Source organism: Urocitellus parryii, chromosome 3 (genome assembly GCF_045843805.1).
Source record: "Urocitellus parryii isolate mUroPar1 chromosome 3, mUroPar1.hap1, whole genome shotgun sequence".
NCBI lineage: Eukaryota > Metazoa > Chordata > Mammalia > Rodentia > Sciuridae > Urocitellus > Urocitellus parryii.
Window position 1 is genome coordinate 83,119,692 of NC_135533.1, and position 23,803 is coordinate 83,143,494.

At 37.6% G+C, this 23,803-nt stretch overlaps 1 protein-coding gene and 1 long non-coding RNA gene across 3 annotated transcripts in view; one reads left to right on the forward strand and one right to left on the reverse strand.

Moving 5' to 3' along the window:
* The window catches only part of LOC113190733 (uncharacterized), a 79,535-nt gene that overhangs the window by 38,118 nt on the left and 17,614 nt on the right, over positions 1–23,803 (forward strand). The gene's annotated exons all lie outside the window — the stretch shown is intronic.
* Positions 15,493–18,846, reverse strand: Npvf (neuropeptide VF precursor). Its single transcript, XM_026400230.1, has 3 exons — positions 18,709–18,846; positions 16,974–17,380; positions 15,493–15,544 (listed from the first exon to the last, which is right to left on the reverse strand). Exons 1-3 carry the CDS (start codon positions 18,844–18,846, stop codon positions 15,493–15,495), a joined length of 597 nt encoding a protein of 198 aa, XP_026256015.1.

Genomic DNA, 23,803 nt, shown 5'->3' on the forward strand with positions numbered 1-23,803 from the left:
TACTTCTAACTTTGTTTATCTTTCTAAGAATTGTTTTGGCTATTAGGGCTCTTTTATGTTTCCATGTGAATTTTATGATTGATTTTTCTATTTCTATGAAAAATATTGTATAATCTTTGCTATTGTGAATGGTAAAGCAATGAACATGGGAGTGCAGATATTCTTTGAGATGTAGTGATTTTATTTCCTTTGGGTATATGCTCAGAGGAGGGCTGCTGGGTCATAGGGTAGTTATATTTTTAATTTCTTTAGAAACTTTCATACTGTTTTTCAAAAATAGCTATACCAATTTACATTTCCACTAACAGTTTTCTTCACACTTTTGCCAACATTTGCTATCTTTGATTTTTTAATTTAACTTTTTTCAGTGCTGAGGATCAACCCAGGGCCTTGCAAATGCTTTACCACTGAGCAACCCCTTCAATTTCATCTTTGACTTTTTAATAAAAGTCATCCTAGTGGGAGTGAGGAGGCATCACATAGTGGTTTTGATTTGCATTTCTCTAATAATTAATGATGTGAAGCGTCTTTTCATCTATTGCTGGCCATTTTTATGTCTTCAATGTTATGTCTATTCAGATCTTTTGCCCATTTTTTCATTGGCTTTTCTGTGTATAGGTCTTTTGCTGCTTTGGTTAAATTTGGTCCTAGAGAGTTAATTATTTTTGGTGCTGTGATAAATGAGATTGCTTTCTTGATTTCTTTACCAATTAGGCCATTATTTGTGTGTAAAAATACTGATGTTTTTATGTTGATCTTATAGCTTGCAACTTCACTGAATCCATTTATTAGTTTTCATAGCTTGTATTTGTGTGTGTGTGTGTGTGTGTGTGTGTGTGTGAGAAATCTTTGAAGAATTTTACATATAGAATTATGTCAGCTACAAGGAGAGAGTCTTCCTTTCCCATTTAGTTACGTTTTATTTTTTTGCTGTTCTTCCTAGTACTTCCAGTACTTTGTTGAATAGAAGTGGGTGTGTTCTTGGTTTGTACAAGATCTTAGTGGAAAAGCTTCCAGTTTTGTCCCATTGACTTCACTGTAAGTTTTTCACAAATGGCCTTATTTTATCAAGGAACTTTTCTTCTATAGACTGTTGAGGGTTTTTATTAAAAAAAAAATGAGACTTTGTTGGATGCTTTTTCTGACTTGAATTTGAGATGATCATGTGGCTTTACCTTTCATTTTATTACTGTGATACATCACATTGATTTGGATATGACAAATCAGCCTTTCATGTCACGGATGTATCTCACTTAGTTGTAATATATAATCTTTGCATGTGCTGCTGGATTTGTTTTGCTAATGTTTCATTGATAAATATTGATCCAAAAATCCTCAAAGAAATTGGCCTATAGTTTTCTTTTCTTGTGGTATCTTTGGCTTAAATATCAAGGTGATCTGGTCTCATAAAATGTGTTTGGAAGTATTCCCTCAAACTCTATTTTTTGGAAGAGTTGAAACAAGTATTCATATTAGTTCTTCTTTGAATGCTATTAGTTCTTCTTTGAATGCTTTGTAGAATTCAGCTATGAAGCCATCTGGTCCTACTTTATTGAGAGATTTTTAAAAGTACTTTTTCAATTTCTATATTTGTTATTGGTGTGTTCAGTCTATTTCTTTCTAACTCAATCTTGGTAGGTTGTATTTTTCTAGGAATTCATGCATTTCCTCTAGGTTATTCAATTTGTTGGTGTATAATTGTTCATAATAGTCCCTTTTGATCATTTTTTTCCTGAGTCATCTGTTTTAAATTTTTCATTTTTATTTTTGATTTTATTTATTTTGGTCTTCTCTCTCTTTAATGTTAGTCTAGCCAAGAGTTGTCAATTTTGTTTTTTTTTTTTTTTCAAAAAAAACAACTCAGTTTCTTTGTCTTTTCTGGATTTGATTTATTTCTTTTCTGATTTTTATTATTTCCTTTATTCTGCTAATTTTGGTTTAAGTTTGTTCCTTTTTTTGTTCATTGCAGCATAATATTAGATTATTTATTTGGGGTCTTTCTACTTTTTAACATAGGCATTTATTACTATAAACTTTCCTCATAAAAGAGCTTTCGCTACATCCCATAGATTTTGGATTTGAAGATTTTTTTAATGTAATGATTGGAACCTCCACAATTTTTTTGAGGGCAAAAAAATCAAGATATAGAATAGTTGTAGAGTATGCTACCATTTGGATAACAAGCGAAAGAAAATTATATATTTTCTTATAAATAATACATACACACAATTTCTTACATACCCATAGAAATTTTCTGGAAATATGCACAAGAACCTGTACACATTGGTTGACTTTGGCCAGGGGAACTGGTAACTGGAATTGAGTGGAGGGAGGGAGATGCTTCATCAGATTTATTTTTGTAGCCTTTGAAATTTAAACTGTGTTTTCTGCTTGGTGCAGATTTCTGGAAGCAGATTTTAAGATAGAGTTTGAGATAAAGATATTTATTGAAGATCAGCACCTGTGGAGGAAGGAAAGGAAGCAGAACTAGGACTGAGAAGTCCATCTGTGATGGGGTTCTAACAATACCTCAGCTCGGGCTGGGATTTGTGGCTCAGTGGTAGAGCGCTCTCCTACCATGCACGAGGCACTGGGTTCAATCATCAGCACCAGGGCTGGGGATGTGGCTCAAGTGGAGGCGCCTTTGCCTGGCATGCATGCGGCCCAGGTTCGATCCCCAGCACCACATACACACAAAGATGTTATGTTCGCCGAGAAATGAAAAAATAAATATTAAAAAAATCATCAGCACCACATAAATGTAAAATAAAGATATTGTGTCCACCTAAAACTAAAGAAAAAATTTAAAATTAAACAAACAAATAAACAAAAAACCTCAGCTTACCTCTGGGGAGCTCTGCAGCACATATGGCCTGTTAGAGCCATTCCAGTTGGGTGGAAATGACCTTTATACCCCTGCCTTGATCAGGTATTAAATGCAGGAAGGCATCTAGGAAGGCTTAAGGTGGGCCAGGGGTAGAGGCAATCTCTGCTGGAGTTGACCACTTGGATAGCAAATCCTACTTTGAAGGGAGAGCTCCTACTTTGAAGGGATATCTAGGTACTGTGTCTCAACTATGAAATTCTTTCTACTTGTATACTTTTTAAAATTAATTTTCTGTATTTATATATGACAGTGGAATGCATTACAATTCTTATTACACATATAGAGCACAATCTCCTCCAACTCCCTCCATTTACCTGCAACATTGATGTGGCTGTGTCCCTGTAGTATGCTGTTTTTATATCCTTTGGGTATAGACCTAGGAGAGGGATAGCTGGGTCAAATGGTGGTTCCATTCCAGATTTTCCAAGAAATATCCATACTGCTTTCCATATTGGCTGCAGCAATTTGCAGTTCCACCAGCAGTGGATAAGTGTACCTTTTTTCCCACATCCTCACCAACACTTATTGTTGTTTGTCTTCATAATAGCTGTCATTCTGACTGGAGTGAGATGAAATCTTAGAGTGGTTTTGATTTGCAGTTCTCTAATTGCTAGCAATGATGAACATTTTTTCATGTATTTGTTGATTGATTGTATATCCTCTAAGAAGTGTCTGTTCAGGTCCTTGGTCCATTTATTGATTGGAAAGCAATTCTGATCAAAATCCCAATGACATTCCTCATAGAAATAGAAAAAGCAGTCATGATATTCATCTGGAAAAATAATAGACATAGAATAGCTAACTCAATCCTTAGAAGGAAGAGTGAAGCAGGTGGCATCACTGTACTAGACCTTAAACTATACTACAGAGCAATAGTAACAAAAACTTCATGGTATTGGCACTAACACAGACTGGTAGATGAGGACACAGAGACTCAGAATATTATAATTATTTCATGTTAGACAAAGGCACCAAAAACATGCATGGAGAAAAGATAGCCTCTTCAACAAAGGGTGCTGGGAAAACTGGAAATCCATATGCAACAAAATGAAATTAAACCCCTATCTCTCACCATGCAAAAAACAACTCAAAAATGGATCAAGGACCTAGGAATAAAACCAGAGACCCTGTGTCTAATAGAAGAAAAAGTAGGCCCTAATCTCCATCATATGGCATTAGGCCCCAACTTCCTTAATAAGACTCCTTTGGTGTAAGAATTAAAATCAAGAATCAATAAATGGGATGCAATCAAACTAAAAAGTTTCTTCTCAGCAAAAGAAACAATCTGAGATAAATAGAGAGTCTAGATCTTGGGAACAAATTTTTACCCCTCACACATCAGAGAGCACTAATCTCTAGGGTATATAAAGAACGCAAAAAGCTCAACACCTTCTTGTAGACTTTGTTGTGAATTCGGATGAGCATGAAATTCCATCAGTGTTGAGAGGTAGGAAAATTCTTTTTCAGAGAAATAAATCTTTAGACATCTTACCTTGTTTACCTTGTAGGTACCCTTTCTATTTTCTTAATTATTTTTTTCATGTAGTTTCTAAATTAGTATTCACACTCAATTTATAGCTGATGTAAGTAGTATAATAATGTTTTTTAGACATTTGGAGCCTAATAGAAGAAATCCTAGACAAGTTGAAAATAGTTGTTAAGGGGAAAAGAAATTGGCAATAAATGAGGTTGGGACATAGGATGGTGTTTTTTCACCCAATCAGACAGTTTTGAGAGTGAAAAAAAGGGTCATGTCTGGGATAATAGGTATAAATTGTGTTATGAACTGAAGTGTGTTATTCCTCCCTGCTAACTTCATATGTCGAAGCCCTAATTTCTAATGTGCAATGTGACTATTATCTGGAGACAGGGTCTTTGGGAAGTAATTCAGTTAAATAGGTAGGGCCCTAAATCTATTGAAGAAGGGGAAGAGGTCACAAGGGATGGGGGGAGGAAGGGAGGGGAGAGAGGGGAGGGAGACATCTGTCTCTCCATGTACATATACTGAGGAATGGACATGGAACATAGGGTGGGAAGGCAGCTGTCCACAAGGCAGGAAGAGAGACCTCACCAGAACTTGACCATTCTGGCATCCTGATCTCAGACTTCCTCTTTCCAGAACTGTGTGAAAAATAAATTTCTATTATTTAATTCACCCAGTTTATAGTATTTTGTCATGGCAGCCCCAACAGACTAATACAAATTGGAACTGTGCCTGGAAAACCAGGATGATTACTCATCCTTGAACACCGTTCTATGGCTGATGTTAGCCTAAAAGCCCTGTTTTTTTTTTTTTTTTTTTTTTTAAGAAGTGCATTGCTATCATTAGTCCTGAAGAATAAACAACCTTACCCTGTCCCATCCCGAGGTTTTTTGTACCAGTGCACTGTATTTTTTAGTGTCAGAGTGAACATTGTACACAGACCTGAGAACTTGGGAGAACAGATTTGCTTAGGAGAGAAACAAAACTTCAGAAATGATTTAGTGTCATGGGCAAAGTCATGCAAGGTAAGTCATATCAGGTTTGATTGGCAAGTGAGAGCCTCATGCATCCAAGTAGTCACCTACTTCAGTGATATATAACCTTGGCTCCCTGCTGGATCCATTCCTTCATCAGCCTGCCACCATTGCCCTCTAGCTATTCTGTGATGTAGGACATGACCAAGATTGACAGAGAGAGGAGGTTGAAGGGGCAGTAGTTAAAATGTCACCCACCGAGACTGAAACCCAAATGGCTTAATTTACCATGATGTGTTTTAATTAATGAGAGTGAAAAAGTGAAAAGGTTGTGGTTTCTAATCAAAGAAAGTAATTCGTCACTTACTGAAATGCAAATGGATTCATTGGAAGGGAAGCAAGTTAATTAGGTCACAAAGATAAATTAAGACAAAACTAAAAACATGTTTACCTCAATTAGATCTACTGTTGGCTTGTGCTAATAAAAGAACATACAGAAATTAAAGATGCCAATGTAAGTATTTTAGCATTGGATAACTTTGTGAAGTCAGTGACTATTTCAATTTTAGAATAAATATCACTTATGTCTCTCATTGCAGATATTATAACAAAAAGAATCTTGCTTATTCTCAAAGGGTACTGGGTTTTAAGTACTCTGTCTTTCTTTGAGGATGGACTAATGGTACAAACAAATGGTCCTTAGTTCATAGCTAGACTCAAGATATAAAAAATGATGTTTATTTTTTGCCTTTTATAAACTGTTGAATTGAGGTAATTGTATATTAGTTTAAAAATGTTAAAAATGTTTAAAGTTGTTAACTGAGCCCTGAGTATACAGTGTGTTGTACAGAATAAAACAAGAACCTCTTAAAGACTTTGATGTAGTGGTGTTTGGTGCAGGTTATTGTTTTGGCCTAAGAATTTAAAATTAATTATGTATAGACATGTCACATTTTCTGCCCTCTTGTGGTTAAAAGTAATTTTGCAGCATTGGTTATATTTTGGTGCTTTAAGTTACAAGGGACAAGCTATATGGTATTTTAAAAGCAGTGTGACAATTATGTTGGTGCATTGCTCTAGCTAATCACTTTTGTTGCATTTTTTAAAGAAAGAGAAACAATAGTTTTATGTTTTATTAACTATAATACACCAATGCTTAGAAATCTGGCAAAAAGTGAATCGATTTTATGATAAATTTTCTTCAGGATTAAAATAATATTTCTCTTTCAAAGAGTCTCAATTTGACATTTTTTTTTAGAGAGAGAGAGAGAGAGAGAGAGAGAGAGAGAATTTTTTTAATATTTATTTTTCAGTTCTTGGCAGACACAACATCTTTATTTGTATGTGGTGCTGAGGATCGAACCCGGGCCGCACGCATGCCAGGCGAGCGCGCTACGGCTTGAGCCACATCCCCAGCCCCTCAATTTGACATTAATCTGGTTATAATTTAATTTGACTCCTGCTCTAATAATGCTTTTCTTGTTTGGCTCTTTTCATAATTAATTCCTATGTTTAGGATGAGAGTATGGATAATAATTCTTTCCATTTTCTAAGCTACACATAGGATTATATGTATTACATTCATTCTATATCATGAGAGGAAAAATGCCATGATATTCTATGAGCAGCTGTTTTTATTATCTTTGGGCATCTTTTGATTAATTATTATTAGATATTCTAAGACATTAATTGCAAAATTTCTAGATTTTATTAGCTGTAATATAAAAAGATGAGGGAAACAGATGAGATATAAAGTAAAAATAAGTCATTAGGAAGAATATGAGGAGCTCTGCAGTTCAAAGAAAAGTGATATAAAATAGCATATGAATAATTGTTGGCCATTTTTTATTTCCTAGGAAAATTAAACTCAAACTCTTCTTTTATATTACTATTTTGAGATAAATGTCTCACCATATCTAACTGCTGATAGAAAAATTTGTCCTCCCAGGTATTTCCAAAGAAGTACTAGTTCTGGCTCTAGATGAATCCAGTATATCTGAGCTGGTGAGGTGATAAAAGAGTGCAGGAAAAAAAAATTGGTTAGTATCAATACCCACTTTGAGATATACTTAAAGGGAGTATAGATAATATTTAATGTTTTGTGAGAAAAATTTGACACTTCTAAATGATAGAAGAGTCTGTGAGAGTAAGGGCATCTCTAAAAAATCATTAACCTTATTGTTCTCATAGGAATTTTTTTAATAGCCAAATAATGCTAAAATTTTGGGGATAGTTATGTAGGTGTTAATGTGAGTATAATTAATAGTGCCAAGTTATGTAAAAAGTCAAGTGAAATGTACTTAATGCCTCTGAATTTTAAACTAAATGGTTATTAAAATGGTAAATTTTGTGATTATATATATATCACAATAAAAATATTTTGAACAGATCAAGTGAAATTTCCCTGATTTTTAAATATTTCTAACACTGAATAAGATATGCCTCATCCAATAAATTTTAGGAACTCAGGGTCACAAAATAAATAGTTCGTTCAATAAACATTGTATATAATAAAAAGGGACACATTTCCCACCAGGTAGGATTTTCCTAATATCATCGTGACTCCTAGGTGTACCATATTGTATTTTCCATTAAGCATTTAGCTCCATTGTCCATGTAGGTGAGAGGGAGGGAGAGGCTACTTACTGCACTTCATGCTGGTGGGCCCAGGCATAAATTCTTTAGTGCTTTGTCCTAATTTCCAAATGAGATCTGTAACAGACTACAGATTGCCCAGGGAATGCAAGACCTGTCCAGGCATGCGCGTACCTCCTGTCCACCTTTCCCCCATCCCTTGCCAATGACTGCATTTCCTGTGGCTCTCTGGACTGGTTCAGAGCTGCCACTGGAGCAGAAATGGGAGAGTTGAATTTCACCAACCAACAATAACACTTTGCTATAGGAGAAAAAAATCACTAGATGCTTCTTGACAGTCTAAATAGTGCAGCATTTATTCTGACTCCTTTATCCTTTATGATCACTCATTACTGATAAGGTAGTCACCTCCTTACCTGCTCTGAAGATAGATACCTTAAGGAATGACTATGTTAAAGCTCTCCAGAAATTTTTATCTTTCTTTCCTCCTTCCTTCTAAAATCTGTTGTGTTTAAAAACATTGAGGATTTTTTTTTCCTGGACTGTTGAGAGCCACAGCTGAAGGGGCCCCAGCAAACTTCCAGCTGCCAGCAAACTTCCAGCTACCAGCTGATGATTGGCTCACAGCGCCCCAGCAAACTTCTAGCTGCCAACTGATTGGCTCCTCTGGTGATGCTCATTGGGCTGTTTTCCCTGCCCTTTCAGACCATGGAGCTGCTCATTGGGAGGAGCTTTTTGGCTCTGCCCACTGGCGACCCAGCCAATCAGCCTCAAGAGCAGGAGGAGTGGGGGAGGTTGATAGGCTTGTGGGAAGCCGGTGGTGGCAGCTGGAAGTTTGCTGGGGCCCCTTTGGCTGTGGCTCTCAAACACTGGACCCCAGTGTGTTCATTTTTCTGATCTAAGCTTGATCCAGCTGATGTTTCCTGAATGCTTAATGTATTACAGGGCCAGAGGGCAGGTTGTGCTGGTGGTCAGGGCAGTGGGTAGAGGAAGAAGAACATGAACTTTGAAGTCAGGCAAACCTCAGCAGAACCTGTTGTTTGCTCTGATTTAAACAACTCTTGATAAGCTCAATTCCTGCTTTTAAACATAAGAGTTTAAAATAGCATTAAATGTTAAAACAGACAATTATCATAAGTAGTTGCTATAATTATTAAGCTGGAGAGAGGATATGAAGATGATTAGGATAGTCAGTGCAGTAGTTCCTAATAAGGGACCACTTTGACAACTTCTGGAGACATTTTTGGTTGTCACAATTAGAGAGAGATCCTATTGGCATCTAGCAGGTAGAGGCTATACATGCTGCTAATCATCATCTGACATGTCGGGTAGTTCCCCACAAACAAAAACTTATCCAGCCTCAAATGCCAATGCCACTATTGTCTAGTGAAGGGAAAAAATTAAAGTACATTATATCTTTTATATAAAAAGAAAGTGAGCTTGTAGAAGTTGAGCAGACCTGTCTAGTTATGTACCCAATAGCCATGCCTTTATTTATTTATTTATTAAATAGTAAGAGTGGTTGAAGCAATCTGCCCAAGGCAGGAACTGAATTTCCCAGTGTCATTTACAGATTGGGGTAGCCAGTTTATTAAAGAGAAAATAGCTGGATAGCACTTAAAAACAAAAACAAGCAGCAAGCAAACAAACAAAAAAACCTTTAAAGTTTCCCTTTGTTTTTGCTACCTGAAAAAGGACATGATAGCCTGGTGGGGGCTCAGGATAGCGGCCCAGAAAGATGGCGGGAGAATGGCTCCCTGATGACTATGTGTAATTCTTACACCATCTCAAAACCACTTCTTGCCAGAAGTTTTTAATGTGAGGAAGAAAAGAAAAAGTCCCTCTTGGTTGAAACAATATTATTTAGTTTTTTTTTTTTTTTGTTACATGCAACTGCATCCAAATTTGACCTGTGTCTCAAAGGATTTTGAATGGTAGAAAAGGAGCCTTGGAGCTAAAGGAATTAACAAAAACAGAAGCACAGAACAGAAACACATGCATTTTCAGGAAAGAACATATGGTTTTGTATGTCCCTTAAATAACCCGACAACTTCCACAGGAAGATTGTAGGTGATGTCTGCAGGACGACCTTTAGGAAGGAGGAAGAGCAAACACTCGAGCGGGTGAAGTGGAGGCCAGCGCTCCCACCTTTCTCGCCTATTTAATTTTGTTGGTCACAGTTAGGTGAACATTGACCTTTCATTTTTCTCAATGAGAAATTTCTCAGAATCAGTACATTTTTTTCATTTTTTGTATTTCTCAAGGTCATTGTCACAGTCTGATATATGAAATGTGGAACTGAAATCACATGAAAGTCGCCTTTTATGAAAGTTGTTGCTGTTTCAGGCCTGTTTGATCCCTAGCTCTCCGCTGACACCCCTTCCCTATGCTCCCTTTCATGGACTCACTGAGTTTTAGGGTAGGACCAATCCAAGTGGGATTTCCTTGGGGGAAGGAAGCATTAGCAGAGAAGAGAAGGAGTATAGAGCGGAATATTTGGGGATCTGTGCCTGGGAAAGCATGTCTGGGAGAAGAGCAGCATTACCACTTCCACTCTATGTACTGTGAAGAAGCTAATATTTTGAGGAAGTTCAGGCTGAATCACTAGAGGGATTGTGATTGTTCTGGCATTATCTTCTCAGCACTTAAATGGCCAGGCAGATGGCAATATTCATCTAAAATTGAATGAAATATTAATTTAAAATCATTCTAGAAATAATCTTCCTTTGCCATAATTCTTAAACTTTATGGGATCACAGACTTCTTTGAGAATCTGAGACCTATGAAATTTCTCCCCAGAAAAATGTAATGCTTCAGAAAAAAATCATTTTAGAAGCTATGAGCATTCCTCTCAAATCCATCTTTGTTGTAAATAATGTAATTTTTTGAAGTTTAACCCAAAACACCAAAATATAATAGACATTAAGTTTTTTTAAAAAAAAATCACCAATTGTAGACTTTTTGAAGTCTATAATTCCTCAATTGGTGGGAAACTGGTTCTGTTAATCATCAATTGCCTCATCCATTTGGAGCTGATGAAAGGATAGGAATTGGGTTTGTGAAGAGATTTCTTTGTAGAGAGTTGTTACTTTGCTATGAATTCCCCTCACTCTGCCCAGGTGTCAGGGATTACTGTGTTCCTTATCCTTTCCTATGATGCATAAATGTGATCCATGTGGTTGAAAGAAGTGAAGGCCAAAAATGTTAAATAGAGACTGGGACCCAGTACAGAGGAGCATACTGGGCCTGTGATGGGAGGGGTGGCTTCAAAGATTTCTGAGATGCCCTTGAGGCCTTTGTACAATTGTTGTGATTAAAAAGTACCAGACTCCCTTTATCTGAGCTAATGTCTTTAGCATGTGCTTTTACTTCATTCTATCCTAGTCAGGCCATAGGTTTTCTAAATCTTTTCCCTCTGCTTCCTTTTGTTCCTGAGTCTCATGATAAATTTGACCAAAGGTGACTGATGGCACTCATGCCACAGATGAATGTTTTGTTGTTTTGAACTTTCTACCAAATAAACTAGTTCATCTCTTAAAATTTTGGCTTCACTTAAACAGCCTTTGGGCATGCGTGAAATGTATCCAAGTTCTTTATCACAGTGTAAGAAAGGTGGCCTTTAGTCTGATTTCCAACAGATCCCTCATTGTCATCTGAGACTTGTTTCCGAGGTTCCTCATCTTATGAGCCCTCACCAGAATCATCCATAACTCTCCACTGGCAGAATTCTAACCTTTTTCTACCCTGCTCCTCCAAACTCTCCCACCCTCTGTCTGCCTATCACCTGATTCCAAACTGCTTCCCCATTTTCATCTATAGTTATAGTAATGATCTCATTCCTCAGCACGGATTTTCCATTTTCTGTCACTATAACAAATATCTGGGGTTGGATACTTTATGAAGAAAAGAGGCTTATTTAGGTTACAGTTCTGAGGGTTAAGAGCATGGCATGGGCACAGCTTGGTTCTGATGAGGACCTCATGGTGGATGACATAACAGTGGTGGGAGCTTGTGTAGGAGTGAGAGATCACATCATAGGAAGCCAAAGAGTGAACAGGAGATCTGGCTGAGGCCTTTATAACAATCTGCTCTCATGAAAACTAACTTAGGGGACCCAGGAGAGCCGCCTTAATCCCTTTGCAGGATGGCACCCCTAGTGACCTTGGCTCCAGACACTCCCACTAGGCTCCACTTCTTTTATTTATGTATTTATTTATTTTACAATAGAATGCATTTTGACATATTGTACACAAGTGGAGCAGAACTCATTCCTCTGTACATGGTTCAGAATCACTCCAGTAGTATAATCATACATGGGTATAACATAATAGTGTCTATCTCTTTCTACTATCCTTCCCATCCCCACAACCCCATCCCTCCCCTCACTCCCCTCTACACAAACCAAAATTCCTTCATTCTTCCCTCTACCCCTGCCCTACTCTGGATCAGCATCTGCTTATCAGAGAAAGTATTTGGCTTTTTTTTTTGATTGACTTATTTCACTTAGCATGATATCCTCTTGTTCCATCCATTTACCTGCAAATGCCATAATTTCATTCTTCTTTAAGACTGAGTAGTATTCCATTATGTATATGTACCACATCATTGTCTTTATCCATTCATCTGTTGAAGGTGTCTAGGTTGGTTCCATAGTTTATAGGCTCTACTTCTTAAAGGTCTCACATCTCTACACTGCCACACTGAGGATCAAGCCTCCAACACATGACTTTTTGGGGGACACACTCAAGCCATTTCCAAACCATAGCTTCAAGCATAGGACCCTGTGTGACTGCATGGGTCACAGGCCCATGAGGCTACCATAAGGTGAGCAACAAAGGTAAGAAGGAGAGGTCACTGCTAGTGGTCCCGTTACCAAGAGACTTAGGACAAGTTTCTAGTGGAAACTTTTTCTAGTGAAATGCTGCGTGTGATTCTCTTTATGATTTGGCTGAGGGTTTTCAGAATCATGAACTCCCCATACACTTATGGGAATGGGTTTCTTATGGAAACTGGTAAAGGGACTGGTCTGGGGCCAGAAAGAGTAAGACAAACAGATGAACAACTAGACATCAACTTCCCCTTATTTAACAGTTTTCATAAATTCAGGGGTTTAAGTAAAGAACTCATGTTCTATGACAAGAAATTTCCCTGTCTTATAGAGAGACCACTTGGCCTTTTGTTTATTTGCATGATAGGATATTGCCTGGTATTTTTCTCTATTGCTCAGAATGGGTGACTAGGGACTAGATCTGGAGGTATAGAGCTCTGATTATCTGAGGGTATAAAGAAAACCATGGTTAGCAGGATCCAGACACTCCTTTGTGGTTTGCAAACAGATGGCAGAACCACAGCAGACCTGCCTTGGCCTGTGCTGCTCCTAGATATCTAGTTTTGAGAGTTTGACCTGGAGCAGGGGTGGGCTGCTATATATGCCCCTTTTCCTGGATGCCAAGTGCTATGGTTTGGATATTGTTTAGGTGCATCCCCAAAGGTTCATGTGCCAGAAGCTTGGTTCCAATGTGACAGTGTTGAGATGGTGGGATTTTAAGAGTGGGTCCTAGTAGGAGATAATTAGGACACAAGGAAGTGGCCTTTGGAAAGGACTAATGAAGTCTCATAGGACTAGATAAGTTCCTGTAAGAATGAGTTGTTAAAAGGGAGCCTGGAACCTCTCCTGAATTCTTCTGCATACACTGCTTGACATTCTTATATATACGCCCACAACTGCAATGCCATCTGTTATGAGGCCCTCGCTAGATCTGAACAGATGGCAGGACCATGCTCTTGAATCTCCAAAGTTCTGAGTTAAATAAACCTCTTTTTTTATACAGTATCCAACTTCATGTATCTTGTTATAGTAGCAAAAAAAAAAAAATGGAGTTTGTGCTGCTATAACAGCTCTCTGCACTCACAGAGAGTGGGGTCATGTTTCTCCCTTGAACATACTATTTCTGTTTGCTTAGGCAGTAGACTTACTAGTCTGCCCCTCTTAAACAGGGCAAAGAGGGTTGAAAACAATAGGGCAGCAGTAGAGTAGTAGTGGGGCAGCTGTAAGGCAGTTCTGCCCTTGGCATAGCTGGGTTGTCTGCTTTTTCTTTGCATTAAGTGGCTACTGGCAAAACGGCAGCTTTGAGCCTCATTCTGGTAATAAAAGGCTATGAGGAGTGCAGATGAAATAAGGGTAGTGGAAAGCAATCAAATAGCACCTAGGCCCATCGGTTCAGTGACCTGGGCAGTGCGAAGTCCCCTGTAAGTTTTCCTGAAGAATTCACTTGTAGAAATAGCAACTTTCTATATAAAGGACGAGACAGCTACTCTCAACTCTGCATCCCTCCCTCCTTGACCACCTGAACACCCTGAAGAAGAAAGGAGGGGAGATTGTTTTTCAGAAGCCCACCATTTCTTCTCCCACCACCCCACCTCTGAAGAGAGAAGGGAGACTGAGAGAAAGAGCAGAGCTTGTCTCTTTCCCACAAATCGAGGTCCTTTGGGGTCCCCGCCCAGCCAATGATGGCGGGGGAGACTGCCTTGGATATGAAGTTGGCGTCTTCAAATGGACTTGACAGAGTTTTTTAATATCAAGAAGTGGCCGAGGAAGTTATGGAATCTGTCCAGGGTATCATTAAGGGATCTCTACCCAGCAGGAGTGGGAGATTCACACGGCTCAGCTGGGGACACAGTGGGAGAAAAACCAAACCATTTCCTGTGTGCCCCCAATGGAGTTGAGCTGTTCAATAAACCAGCTGTGTCTGATTGAGGACTTCATATTCTTAGGGCTAAAGTTGATCACAATGCATTTGTGTGTGGTAAATTGGATGGATAAACTTAGTTGAAGAATGGCCAGATTTATTTTTCTGTGAAAAAAAAATGTTAAATGAAAAGATAAATAGCAGAGGTAAACTTCTGGATATAGAGGAAACATTAAAGAGGTAACTGATAGATTTTAGGAAGATGCAAGGAAAAAGGCAACTAAGAGTTCCTTCATTTTGTAATATTACACAGAAAGATTTCAGATTTTAAATTCGGTTTATCATAGATTTTCACTGTAAGTGAATCTATAACAGTGATATGGGGAAAAGTGGGTGTTTAAAAACATGTTTATAATTGGTTTGTTATCCTTGTTCATTTACTTGTAAACCATGTTATTATGTCAAATAATGATAATTAAATAATTTGACATAAAGAAAAGAGTAGCCTGACAAATATGAAGTATAACTGTGCCCATGATTTTCATATAGGGTAGTGATGTGGCTTCAGTTTGGTAATGGGGAAAGAAAGGGAGGGAAAAAGCAGAATTCTTAAGTATTTACAATGCTGTTTTTATTCAGACAAAATTATTTTAACTTTACATTACGAATATCCTTTAAAGTTTTGTTTTTTTTTTTTTTTAAATAACTTCCAAGATAACTTGTACTGGACAAGGAAAAACTGCCATCAACAATACATAAACCATCAAAGTGGTTCCACTGCTCTTATTGTCTTCACCATAGAGCTGTTTGCAGATATTACAGGCCGTAGCTTCATACCATCTTTAGGGACAGGCTCCAGATTTCTTATTTTTCTTGTTTCACTTCCACATCGTCTATGTTCTTGAATACCAATCTCCTAAAATGTAAGCAGTATAAAGTGTTCTTAACCATCAGAGTACTAGAACATAAAAGCTTATAAAAATAGACCCATAATCCTAATTGCCTAATTATGCTTCAGTTGAATTGTGTTGTGCTTGAAAGGAGTGAGACACAGATGCAGGCCGAGTTTGTGATGAGCACTCGGGTTCAAGAACTTACCATTGTCTCCATTTTCTTCTTTCCTACCACCCTATTTGCACACATCTGGTTAGTGGTCCCGCCCACCCCTGTATAATGTCCCAAGACCTCAGCCCACATGGCGGTGGTTCCCCATTTCCTGATGAATAATGGCCCAAGTCCTTGTCTTTGCTCTGCATGACACTCTGCACTCTGCTCCTCATCACATACTCCTTGCTCTTACCACACTGAACCTCAGCTCTTCTCAGCTCACATTGATTTAGCTAGAACCTTTGCTCACACTCATCCTTTTGCCTGAAAATGACCTCTCTCCTGCCAGTCTGAATGTTCACGGTAGACCTCCTTTTTCAAACACAACTCAAGAAATGTCCCTGGATCCCCCCTCCACCCCTGCCCCCACCCCAAACATCCTCTGTAGGATCCTCTAAGTGCCTCTTTATCATTTTATTTATGCTATTGAATACTAGGGCCTTCCTGTGTGGCAGACAGAGGTAGACACTGGGGATATGGCAGTAGACAAAAATTATGGGATTTATGGAACTGAAATTCTGTTAAAGGTTATGGACCCTAAACACACGATAAGTCAGATGGGGATAAGTACCATGGAAACAATACATCAAAAGTGTTCTGAGAAAGTCTCTCTGATGACATAGCTTGCCACCTTCCTTCCTTCAGGCCTTAATAAAAGCACTGCAATCTACTTTTTATAAAAATAATGATTTTTTAAACATATTTCTACTAGAAAAAATTAACTTTAAAAATCATTTGTAGTAACTTATTATCTGATTTATACATAGTGGACAATAAATACTTATTAGTAACAGGATTTATTTATAAAATGAGATCCAGAAAAAAGAAAGAAACTTTGATTAAAATAACTTTAAATCTAAGTTATTTGGGTTATTTGAGATGGTGTCCTTTAAATCTGGGCCCAACTCTCCTGTGTGGGACATTTTGTTAGAAAGGGCAAGTGTCAGACAAAATGTCATAGGCTTCTGTCCCCAATCTTGCATGGACTTAGTGTGTGACTTATAGTGTAGTGAGATTGATTAGGGAAGCCATCTCCTTACTTTATACCTGTAGCCATGCTTATTATACCACGTCTTCTATAATTGTTTATAGGCATTTATTTTCCTGTGTCTTCATCTTTTTCCCCCTCTCAGAAATTTAGTTTCTTGTAAACTTATTTTGAAAAATCACGGGTCCTTTCTGAACCAGCCAGTTCTATATAACTGTCCATGCACTTTGGCTGGTTCTCGGGTATTTACCTTGGTTGTTTTTGATCAGGATTCTGGTTTTCTTGGCTCTGGCAGGTGTTGGAGTACAGGAACTCACTGGCACAGAGTGAATGCCTGGATTGTTGGAACAAATCACTCAGTGTCTTGGTGACACTTTGGGCTGTTGTCATTCTTCCAAACCTTTGGGGAAGGTTGGGAATGTGTCTGGATATGCTGGTTTTCATATTTCTTCCAAATCTCAGAGGCAGGTTGGCTGTCCCTCCAGGGCTCCTTTCTTCTTTCATGGTCCTCCCGAATCTCAGAGGCAGGTTGGCTGCCGAGTGTGGCATTTTGTTGACTGAGGGTGTGTTCATCTTCATGACGTTTTTTGGTCCCCAATCTTTTAACTCTTGAAAATTGGGACTTTTTTCCTTTTCCTCTTTTGGGGCTCCCCTAGGCTATAATTAGAAATGATTAAAATAATTTATTATTGTGATAAATCATAGATTTAAATTCAAAATTAATTTAAATCCAGACTTTAATCCGATGAATTGTTAAATCTATAAACAAAATTTGTGTTTTTATGTGAAGAATTTTTAAAATAAATAATCTGTATTAAGCTTTTTGAAGTTATCTAATTCCTGTTTCCCTAGACTATTGTGAGACAACTATAAAATATTAATAAAATATATATAGTGAATAAAACAATATTTTGAGTGGCAGAAACATAAGGAAGTATTGAAATGCAGCGAAAGTTTATTTTACAGCCATTATTTTCTTTCAGTGTTTTGATTCATGTTGTTTATGAAATGTTTTGTGTTTTGACTTTAGAGAAACCTTATCCCTTTCACTGTCTGGTGTTTTGCTCCCTTTTAAAGGCCAGGTGGTACATGGAAGCATGGTGCATGGAAACTGAGACACTACCTAGGTTTTGGGCTATGATGTAGGAGACCCCATTGACTTTTTCCCCCGCTTTGCACTCAGTATTTCACCCTACAAACATGTCTTGAGAAACCAACAATATTTTAATTAGAATATTAATTACATTTTTAGTAATAAACCAATTGGTTAGTGATTCATAGCACTACAAATATACAAATTTATAGGAACCACTTAAAATACAGTGACTGTTCAATTAGATTTAATTTTACCATGAAAGTTTGTCCATTTGAAATTTTTAAATGATTGTTTTCTAATTGTAACCTGAGTAATTTCAGCAAATTTGGAAAATATATAAAAACAAAGAAGAAAATAACTTGAATTTCTTCCATCTAGAGGTAAACATTTTACTCAGATTTACTACAAACTCTACCAGCTTATAAGAGATTATAAATGTTGTATGTTCATTTGCAGTTTAAGACAATGGCCAGCTGAAAAGTATCCAGATCTTTATTTCTACAACTATTTATTACAAATGTAAACTCTGAGTCAATTGAAAATGTACTAATGTACTTTAAGCCTGCAAAGTATCAGAGTCTAAGTACTTGTCATTACAGAGCCAGGCTGTGGGGGTTGTGGGTATAGTCCAGTGGCAGAGCACCTGCCTGGCGTGTACAAGGTCCTGGGTTCAGTCCCCAGTACTGAGAGAGAGAGAGAGAGAGAGACCAAGCTGTTTGCTGTTTTGCTGAATAATATAAGTTACATCAGTATACTTATCTTAGGAAGGCTGAAGTTTGACCAAAAAGACATCAGCCCAAACTAACTTGTTATTTACAAAGCTATAAGACTCAAGACAAATATTATATATATATATCCTGCTGGTCATATTATAGACTTAAAAACTTACCTCAAAATGTTTGTTGTAATTTTCTTTGCTGTGAAGATTGGGCATCAATAATTCATCTTCACAAAAGATGTTTGCTGTTAACAAGCTTGAAGTGGCTAAAGTCAATAAAATGAATCGTTTTGAGGAAATGATTTCCATTTTGTCCAAATCTAAAATTAAGTTAATATGTTCAGTCCAGTGTCTACAAGAAGGGAAATTGTGGTGTTTTTATACTGTCTAAAAACAAAGGAAAGTTTCCTGTAAGAGTGAAGCCAATCCCACATGTTTTAAGCACTAATATTAATTAGCTTGTGTAACTAAAATATGCATGTAAGGAATGTGTAATTCATTCTGGGGAGACAGCAATGTTTGTGCTTGCAAATTCATTAACTTTGAAAACAATTTTCCTCATTATGAAAGCTTTACTAATTAGGTAAGATCAGGGAAATAGTAATTAAGATTCCAAATAAACAGGATGCTTCATTTCTGTAAGCTTAAATAAAAAGTATTTTGTTTCTGGTGTTTACGTCATTTTTTGAGGAATAGAAACAAGAAGAATTCAATACATGTTAGGTACATTTTTAAAAAATTCACACAAAAGAGTTAGGCATAGTATTTTCAGATGTCAAACAGAATTGAGAATGTGAAAAGAATTAAAAGTCACACAATACCCCAATAAAATGCCTTAATTCTTTTTGTAAAATGCTGTTTGGTTATTAAAAAGCTTCAAGAGTAAATGTCAGCTGTATTGTGAAGGATGAACAAATATTCAATAGGCATTTTGACAAACTGGTCATCTCAGAAGAAGATGCAGGTAGTCAAGGCCCTTTGGATTGGCCCTGTGGGGCTTATTTGGTAAAACTGCATAAATCACCAGGATTTTATTTCTATCAAGATCCGCATCCTACCTTCCTGTTCAAAGTCCTAAAGAATTCTAGCACAGGCTGGGTAAGTCACACACATGCTAATTTTGTTGCTCCCAGGGCCTCTATTATTTAGGTAATCTCCTTTTACCACAGCCATGATGAGATCATGGCATTAAACGAGAATTTACAGAAATAAATGTGTATTTACTGAAATACCACCGAGAGTCTCTCTTGGAGCAGCTGACTGGTATTTTTAAAGCCCTGCCTTATCGCTAGACTGTTTTGGTTTCATAGAAGCTATTACTAGGTCCCCTTGATCCCTTCAACTCTCACAAGGGAAATGGCCTTTCATGGATTTCCAACACTCAGGTACTTCTAGAGGTCCCTTCTGGAGGTGAACCAAAACATACAATCTTTCTGTAGTGTCAAGTGTACCACCTCTAACCTCTCTCACCGCCCCTGTGTACACAATTTGAGGCGTGAGGTGGCAGAAATGAAGCCCCTTTTCTGTGTGGAAGATCTCCAGAATAAGCCAGAAGGTTGGAAAACATGGCGGGTAAACTCTTGTGATGCCCGAGCCTCACACTCGCCTATGTCCTCTTAGGACATTTGACTTCATGGGCTTCATTTGTTTTGATCTGTGGTTGCCCAAAATCCCCACAGTAGGAGGCAATTAATTCAATTCATAGTCTAGTGTTAATTTTGTAATGCTGTTATTGGATTATTTGGGTTTAATTTCCCTGAGGATTTAATGTACTTCTCTTCCAAATTCTTTTGCAAACTGCTGATGGAACTTCCTTCTCTTTTTTTTTTGTGGTCAGTAGATCCAAACTTTTGAGAAATGGATGGTGCAAGGGGCAAGTTTTGTTGACCATGTTCACACCCAGGAAAAGAAAACAGAAGGCGTCAGCCTAGGTCACTTTCAAAACTGTTTGTATCTAGTTGAACTTTTTAAATAACATGGAACTTAAGCACTCCACCAGGTTTTTGCTACTTAGGGTATTGGCACATCTGTTAGAATTTTTCTGATTCTAATCAACATCCAAAGTAGCTCATATAACTAATTTCTTTCCTGCCTTACCAGGTTAGGCTTCCAAGATTGAACTACATTGATCTCATTAATACAGGGCTTGGCTGTTTTTAATCATATCTTCATTTTGCTTTGAAAATGTTAGCAGACATAGAACAACCTTACCAACATACACAATATGAAAGCACCATAAATCATGGGTGAATTGTGCACGTACACACACACACACACACGCACACAGTTGGTTTGAGGCTTCTTGAATTGATGTATGAGCATGCGAAACATTTTTAAAAATCCATCTTCCTTACTTTGGTATTTAAATACATGCTTTTTTTGCTAAGATTTTAGAAAACTTAAGGCTTGCATCTAAGTTTGAACATTTCTGAGCTTTAGTCCCCCCAGTACTCAGTTTCTTATCAGACAGTGCTTTTTGGATGTCCCACAAGCATGTCAAATTCATTATATCCAAAATGCAATTTATCTTTTCAATACCTTTTCTTTCTCCTCTGTTTCTTACTTCAGTGACTAGTACTACATAAGTCAGGGTCTAATCAGGATGTAGAAAAAACACAGTAATTTGATCAAGGGATGATTCATGTAATTTCAAATTATAAAAAAAGGAGATTAATTCTAAAGGGGTAAAGAATACACTAGGAATGAGGGTGGGATAAGTATACAAGGAAAGAACAAACTGGCCAGAATTCAATCAATATTGGAAAAGGTATGGATGGCAAAAATATGGTGGGTTGCCCCAGGCCAGAGTTTGTCCACAGCAGGAAACAACTTATAGGTGAAAGACTGGACAGTAAGATCGTGGGATATCTGAGAATTCTAGGAATCTTTCTTTGAAATTTGATGGGGGTGAGCACCTTTCATGCCCCCATGTGCACTGCCGGCAGCCAGGTATAGGAGCACAAAGAAGCAAATAAAAACACATTTTAACCATGAGAAGTCTTCTGTTGCAGTGTCCCTCCAGTGCCTTTTACTAATAAATAAAGTATAAAACTGCTCCAGCTGCTCACTGGGTCATGTCCATGATCTCAAAGCATGCATTGAAGGGTAGATTTGGAGCTGAGAGGCAAGAAATAGATAACAGCCATGGTTACTATCCTCCATTCATTTATCCAAACCAATGTCCTTTGTGAGATCCTTGACTATTTCCTCTCCCTTCTCCCACATCTCATTAAGCAATTGTGTTGTTTCTAGTTTTGAGTTATTCAGAAATAATGGCTATTTTTAGTGTAATATCTATCAGGTGCAAGGACTGTTTTCCCAAGTGATTTGTGAATTAACTTATTTTCTTTAATAATCCCATGAGCAGGTATTATTTTTGTTCCTACTCTACAGGAGGGAAACTGAGGTTCAGAAAAGGAAATTAAGTCACTTTTCTTATAAGTGGCAGAGTAAGGACTTGAACCCAAGAAGTCTGAACACTAGTGATTATGCTAGTGTGCCCAATCAAGTCTAATCTCTTTTAACTTCTAAGTACCTTTTAAATATGCTCACTTTTCTTCATCCCTAGTGCAATTAACTAATCCATCATTTTCTCTAGATCCTTTTCTTGGTCTTCTCCAATTCCTTCCCCACAGCTCTTTTGATCTGACCTCTGCTTATTTCTCTGGGACCAACTCTACCAATTTTCTATTACAAACTTCCTTCTGCTCTTCCAGATGCACGTGATTTTTCTTGCCACCAGCCCCCTGCCCATGATATTTCTGCACATGGAACATCTGTTCACTTGCCTCTCTCCTTACACATATCCAGTGTTGGAGTCTCAGCTGAGGCATCACATGCTGTACAAAATCTCTCCTGGGCTTGCAGCTCTGCTAGCTCTGTTTTCTTCACTGATCATGTTTCTTGTCACTCTGCCTTGTCCTGTTCCCTCCACTGCTCCATAAACTCTGAGGGCAGGAACTTGTTTGTGCAGATCACAGTGGTATTTCCATTTCCTATTGCAAGAATGTTTAGGAAATTTTATTTTTGAATGAATGAGTACATTTTTTTCATTTATATTGTTAATAGAAATTAAGCTGAATTTGGTTGTTAGTTATTTCTTCCAGTTTGAGCCATTCTAGAGTTTTTTGTCTCTACTGTGACAAAAAAATGTATAAAGTGAGTTATACATTAGAGCTTAAGCTTGGGACTTGTTCTAAAATTAGAATGTCTTAACATTATCCTGTTGGGCCTTCACCTTTAAGACTTTCCCAGACTGAGAACCATACATGAGCAGTCAGCTATGAGCAGGTGGAATGTGAGTCTAGGTATATTCTCAGTTAATCATGCAGCTTAGTACATTGAGTGTATTCTGCTGGGTCTTGCTGTGTTATGGGCATCGATTGTGCCCAGACACCAGGAAGGGTGCAAAAAGGGTCTGCACAGCTCCAAGAAGGACCCTGGATGATGCCTCAGAGTATCTCAGGCAAACGTTGGGACAAAAAAGTGTTCCAGATTGCTTATTTTTTTTTTCTGTGCCTTGTGTAAGCACGGGGCTCAAATCATTTATACCAATCAGAAACCAACGTGACTTGAGTTTGAATTTAAGATATTGTAAGGCTTTAGTCTATTTGTACTTCTAGTGAAATACTTAAAATAAGAGATTGTTTTTTGCCATGGGCTGCAAGTTTCTGTTTAAGGGGCAGCTCACTCCCCACGTGGATCCATGTTTCCAGAGGCCATGGTGGGGTCCACAAAACAGGTGGTTAGTGTTGTAGCCCAGAGAAACCTGGTTATAGAGCTCTTCTCACCCTCAGCCTAGCAATTTACTTCCAGCCTTTTAACAATGCTTATTTCTTCCTTTCCATCTAAGCATAATCCAATTGTTGTGTTATGTGGAAGAATTTATGATCATTAGAGTTTTATTTTCCATTTCATGTTTGCACAGTATTTTACAATCAATTGTTAAAAAAAGGCCTGAAATTAGTAAGAGGTGGGAGGTGGTATTACTATATAATTCATTTCAGCATTAAGTGTGGCAGAAAGAAATACCTGCCTTTCTTCCAAATAAAAACAATGCATGCAAATAGCATAAAATTATTATTTAAAGAATGTAGAGTAGTGCCTTTGCTTCTAAGATTTATGAGTGGCTTGTTATAATGAGCTTGTCATATTTTGATGGCAGGATCATATTCACTTCTGTGCTTTTTACCATGACAGATTACAATGACAGGTCCTGGGAAGGTACTGATGTGAATGTGAGACAAAGAGTATCCCTCTTTGTCTG

Coding starts and splice junctions, on each gene's coding strand:
- Npvf (XM_026400230.1), bottom strand. CDS start 18,846: ATGGAAATCATTTCCTCAAAACGATTCATTTTATTGACTTTAGCCACT. Junction 17,381..18,708: donor ATTACAACAAACATTTTGAG/GTAAGTTTTTAA, acceptor TTCTAATTATAG/CCTAGGGGAGCCCCAAAAGA. Junction 15,545..16,973: donor CCTGATCAAAAACAACCAAG/GTAAATACCCGA, acceptor CTTACATTTTAG/GAGATTGGTATTCAAGAACA.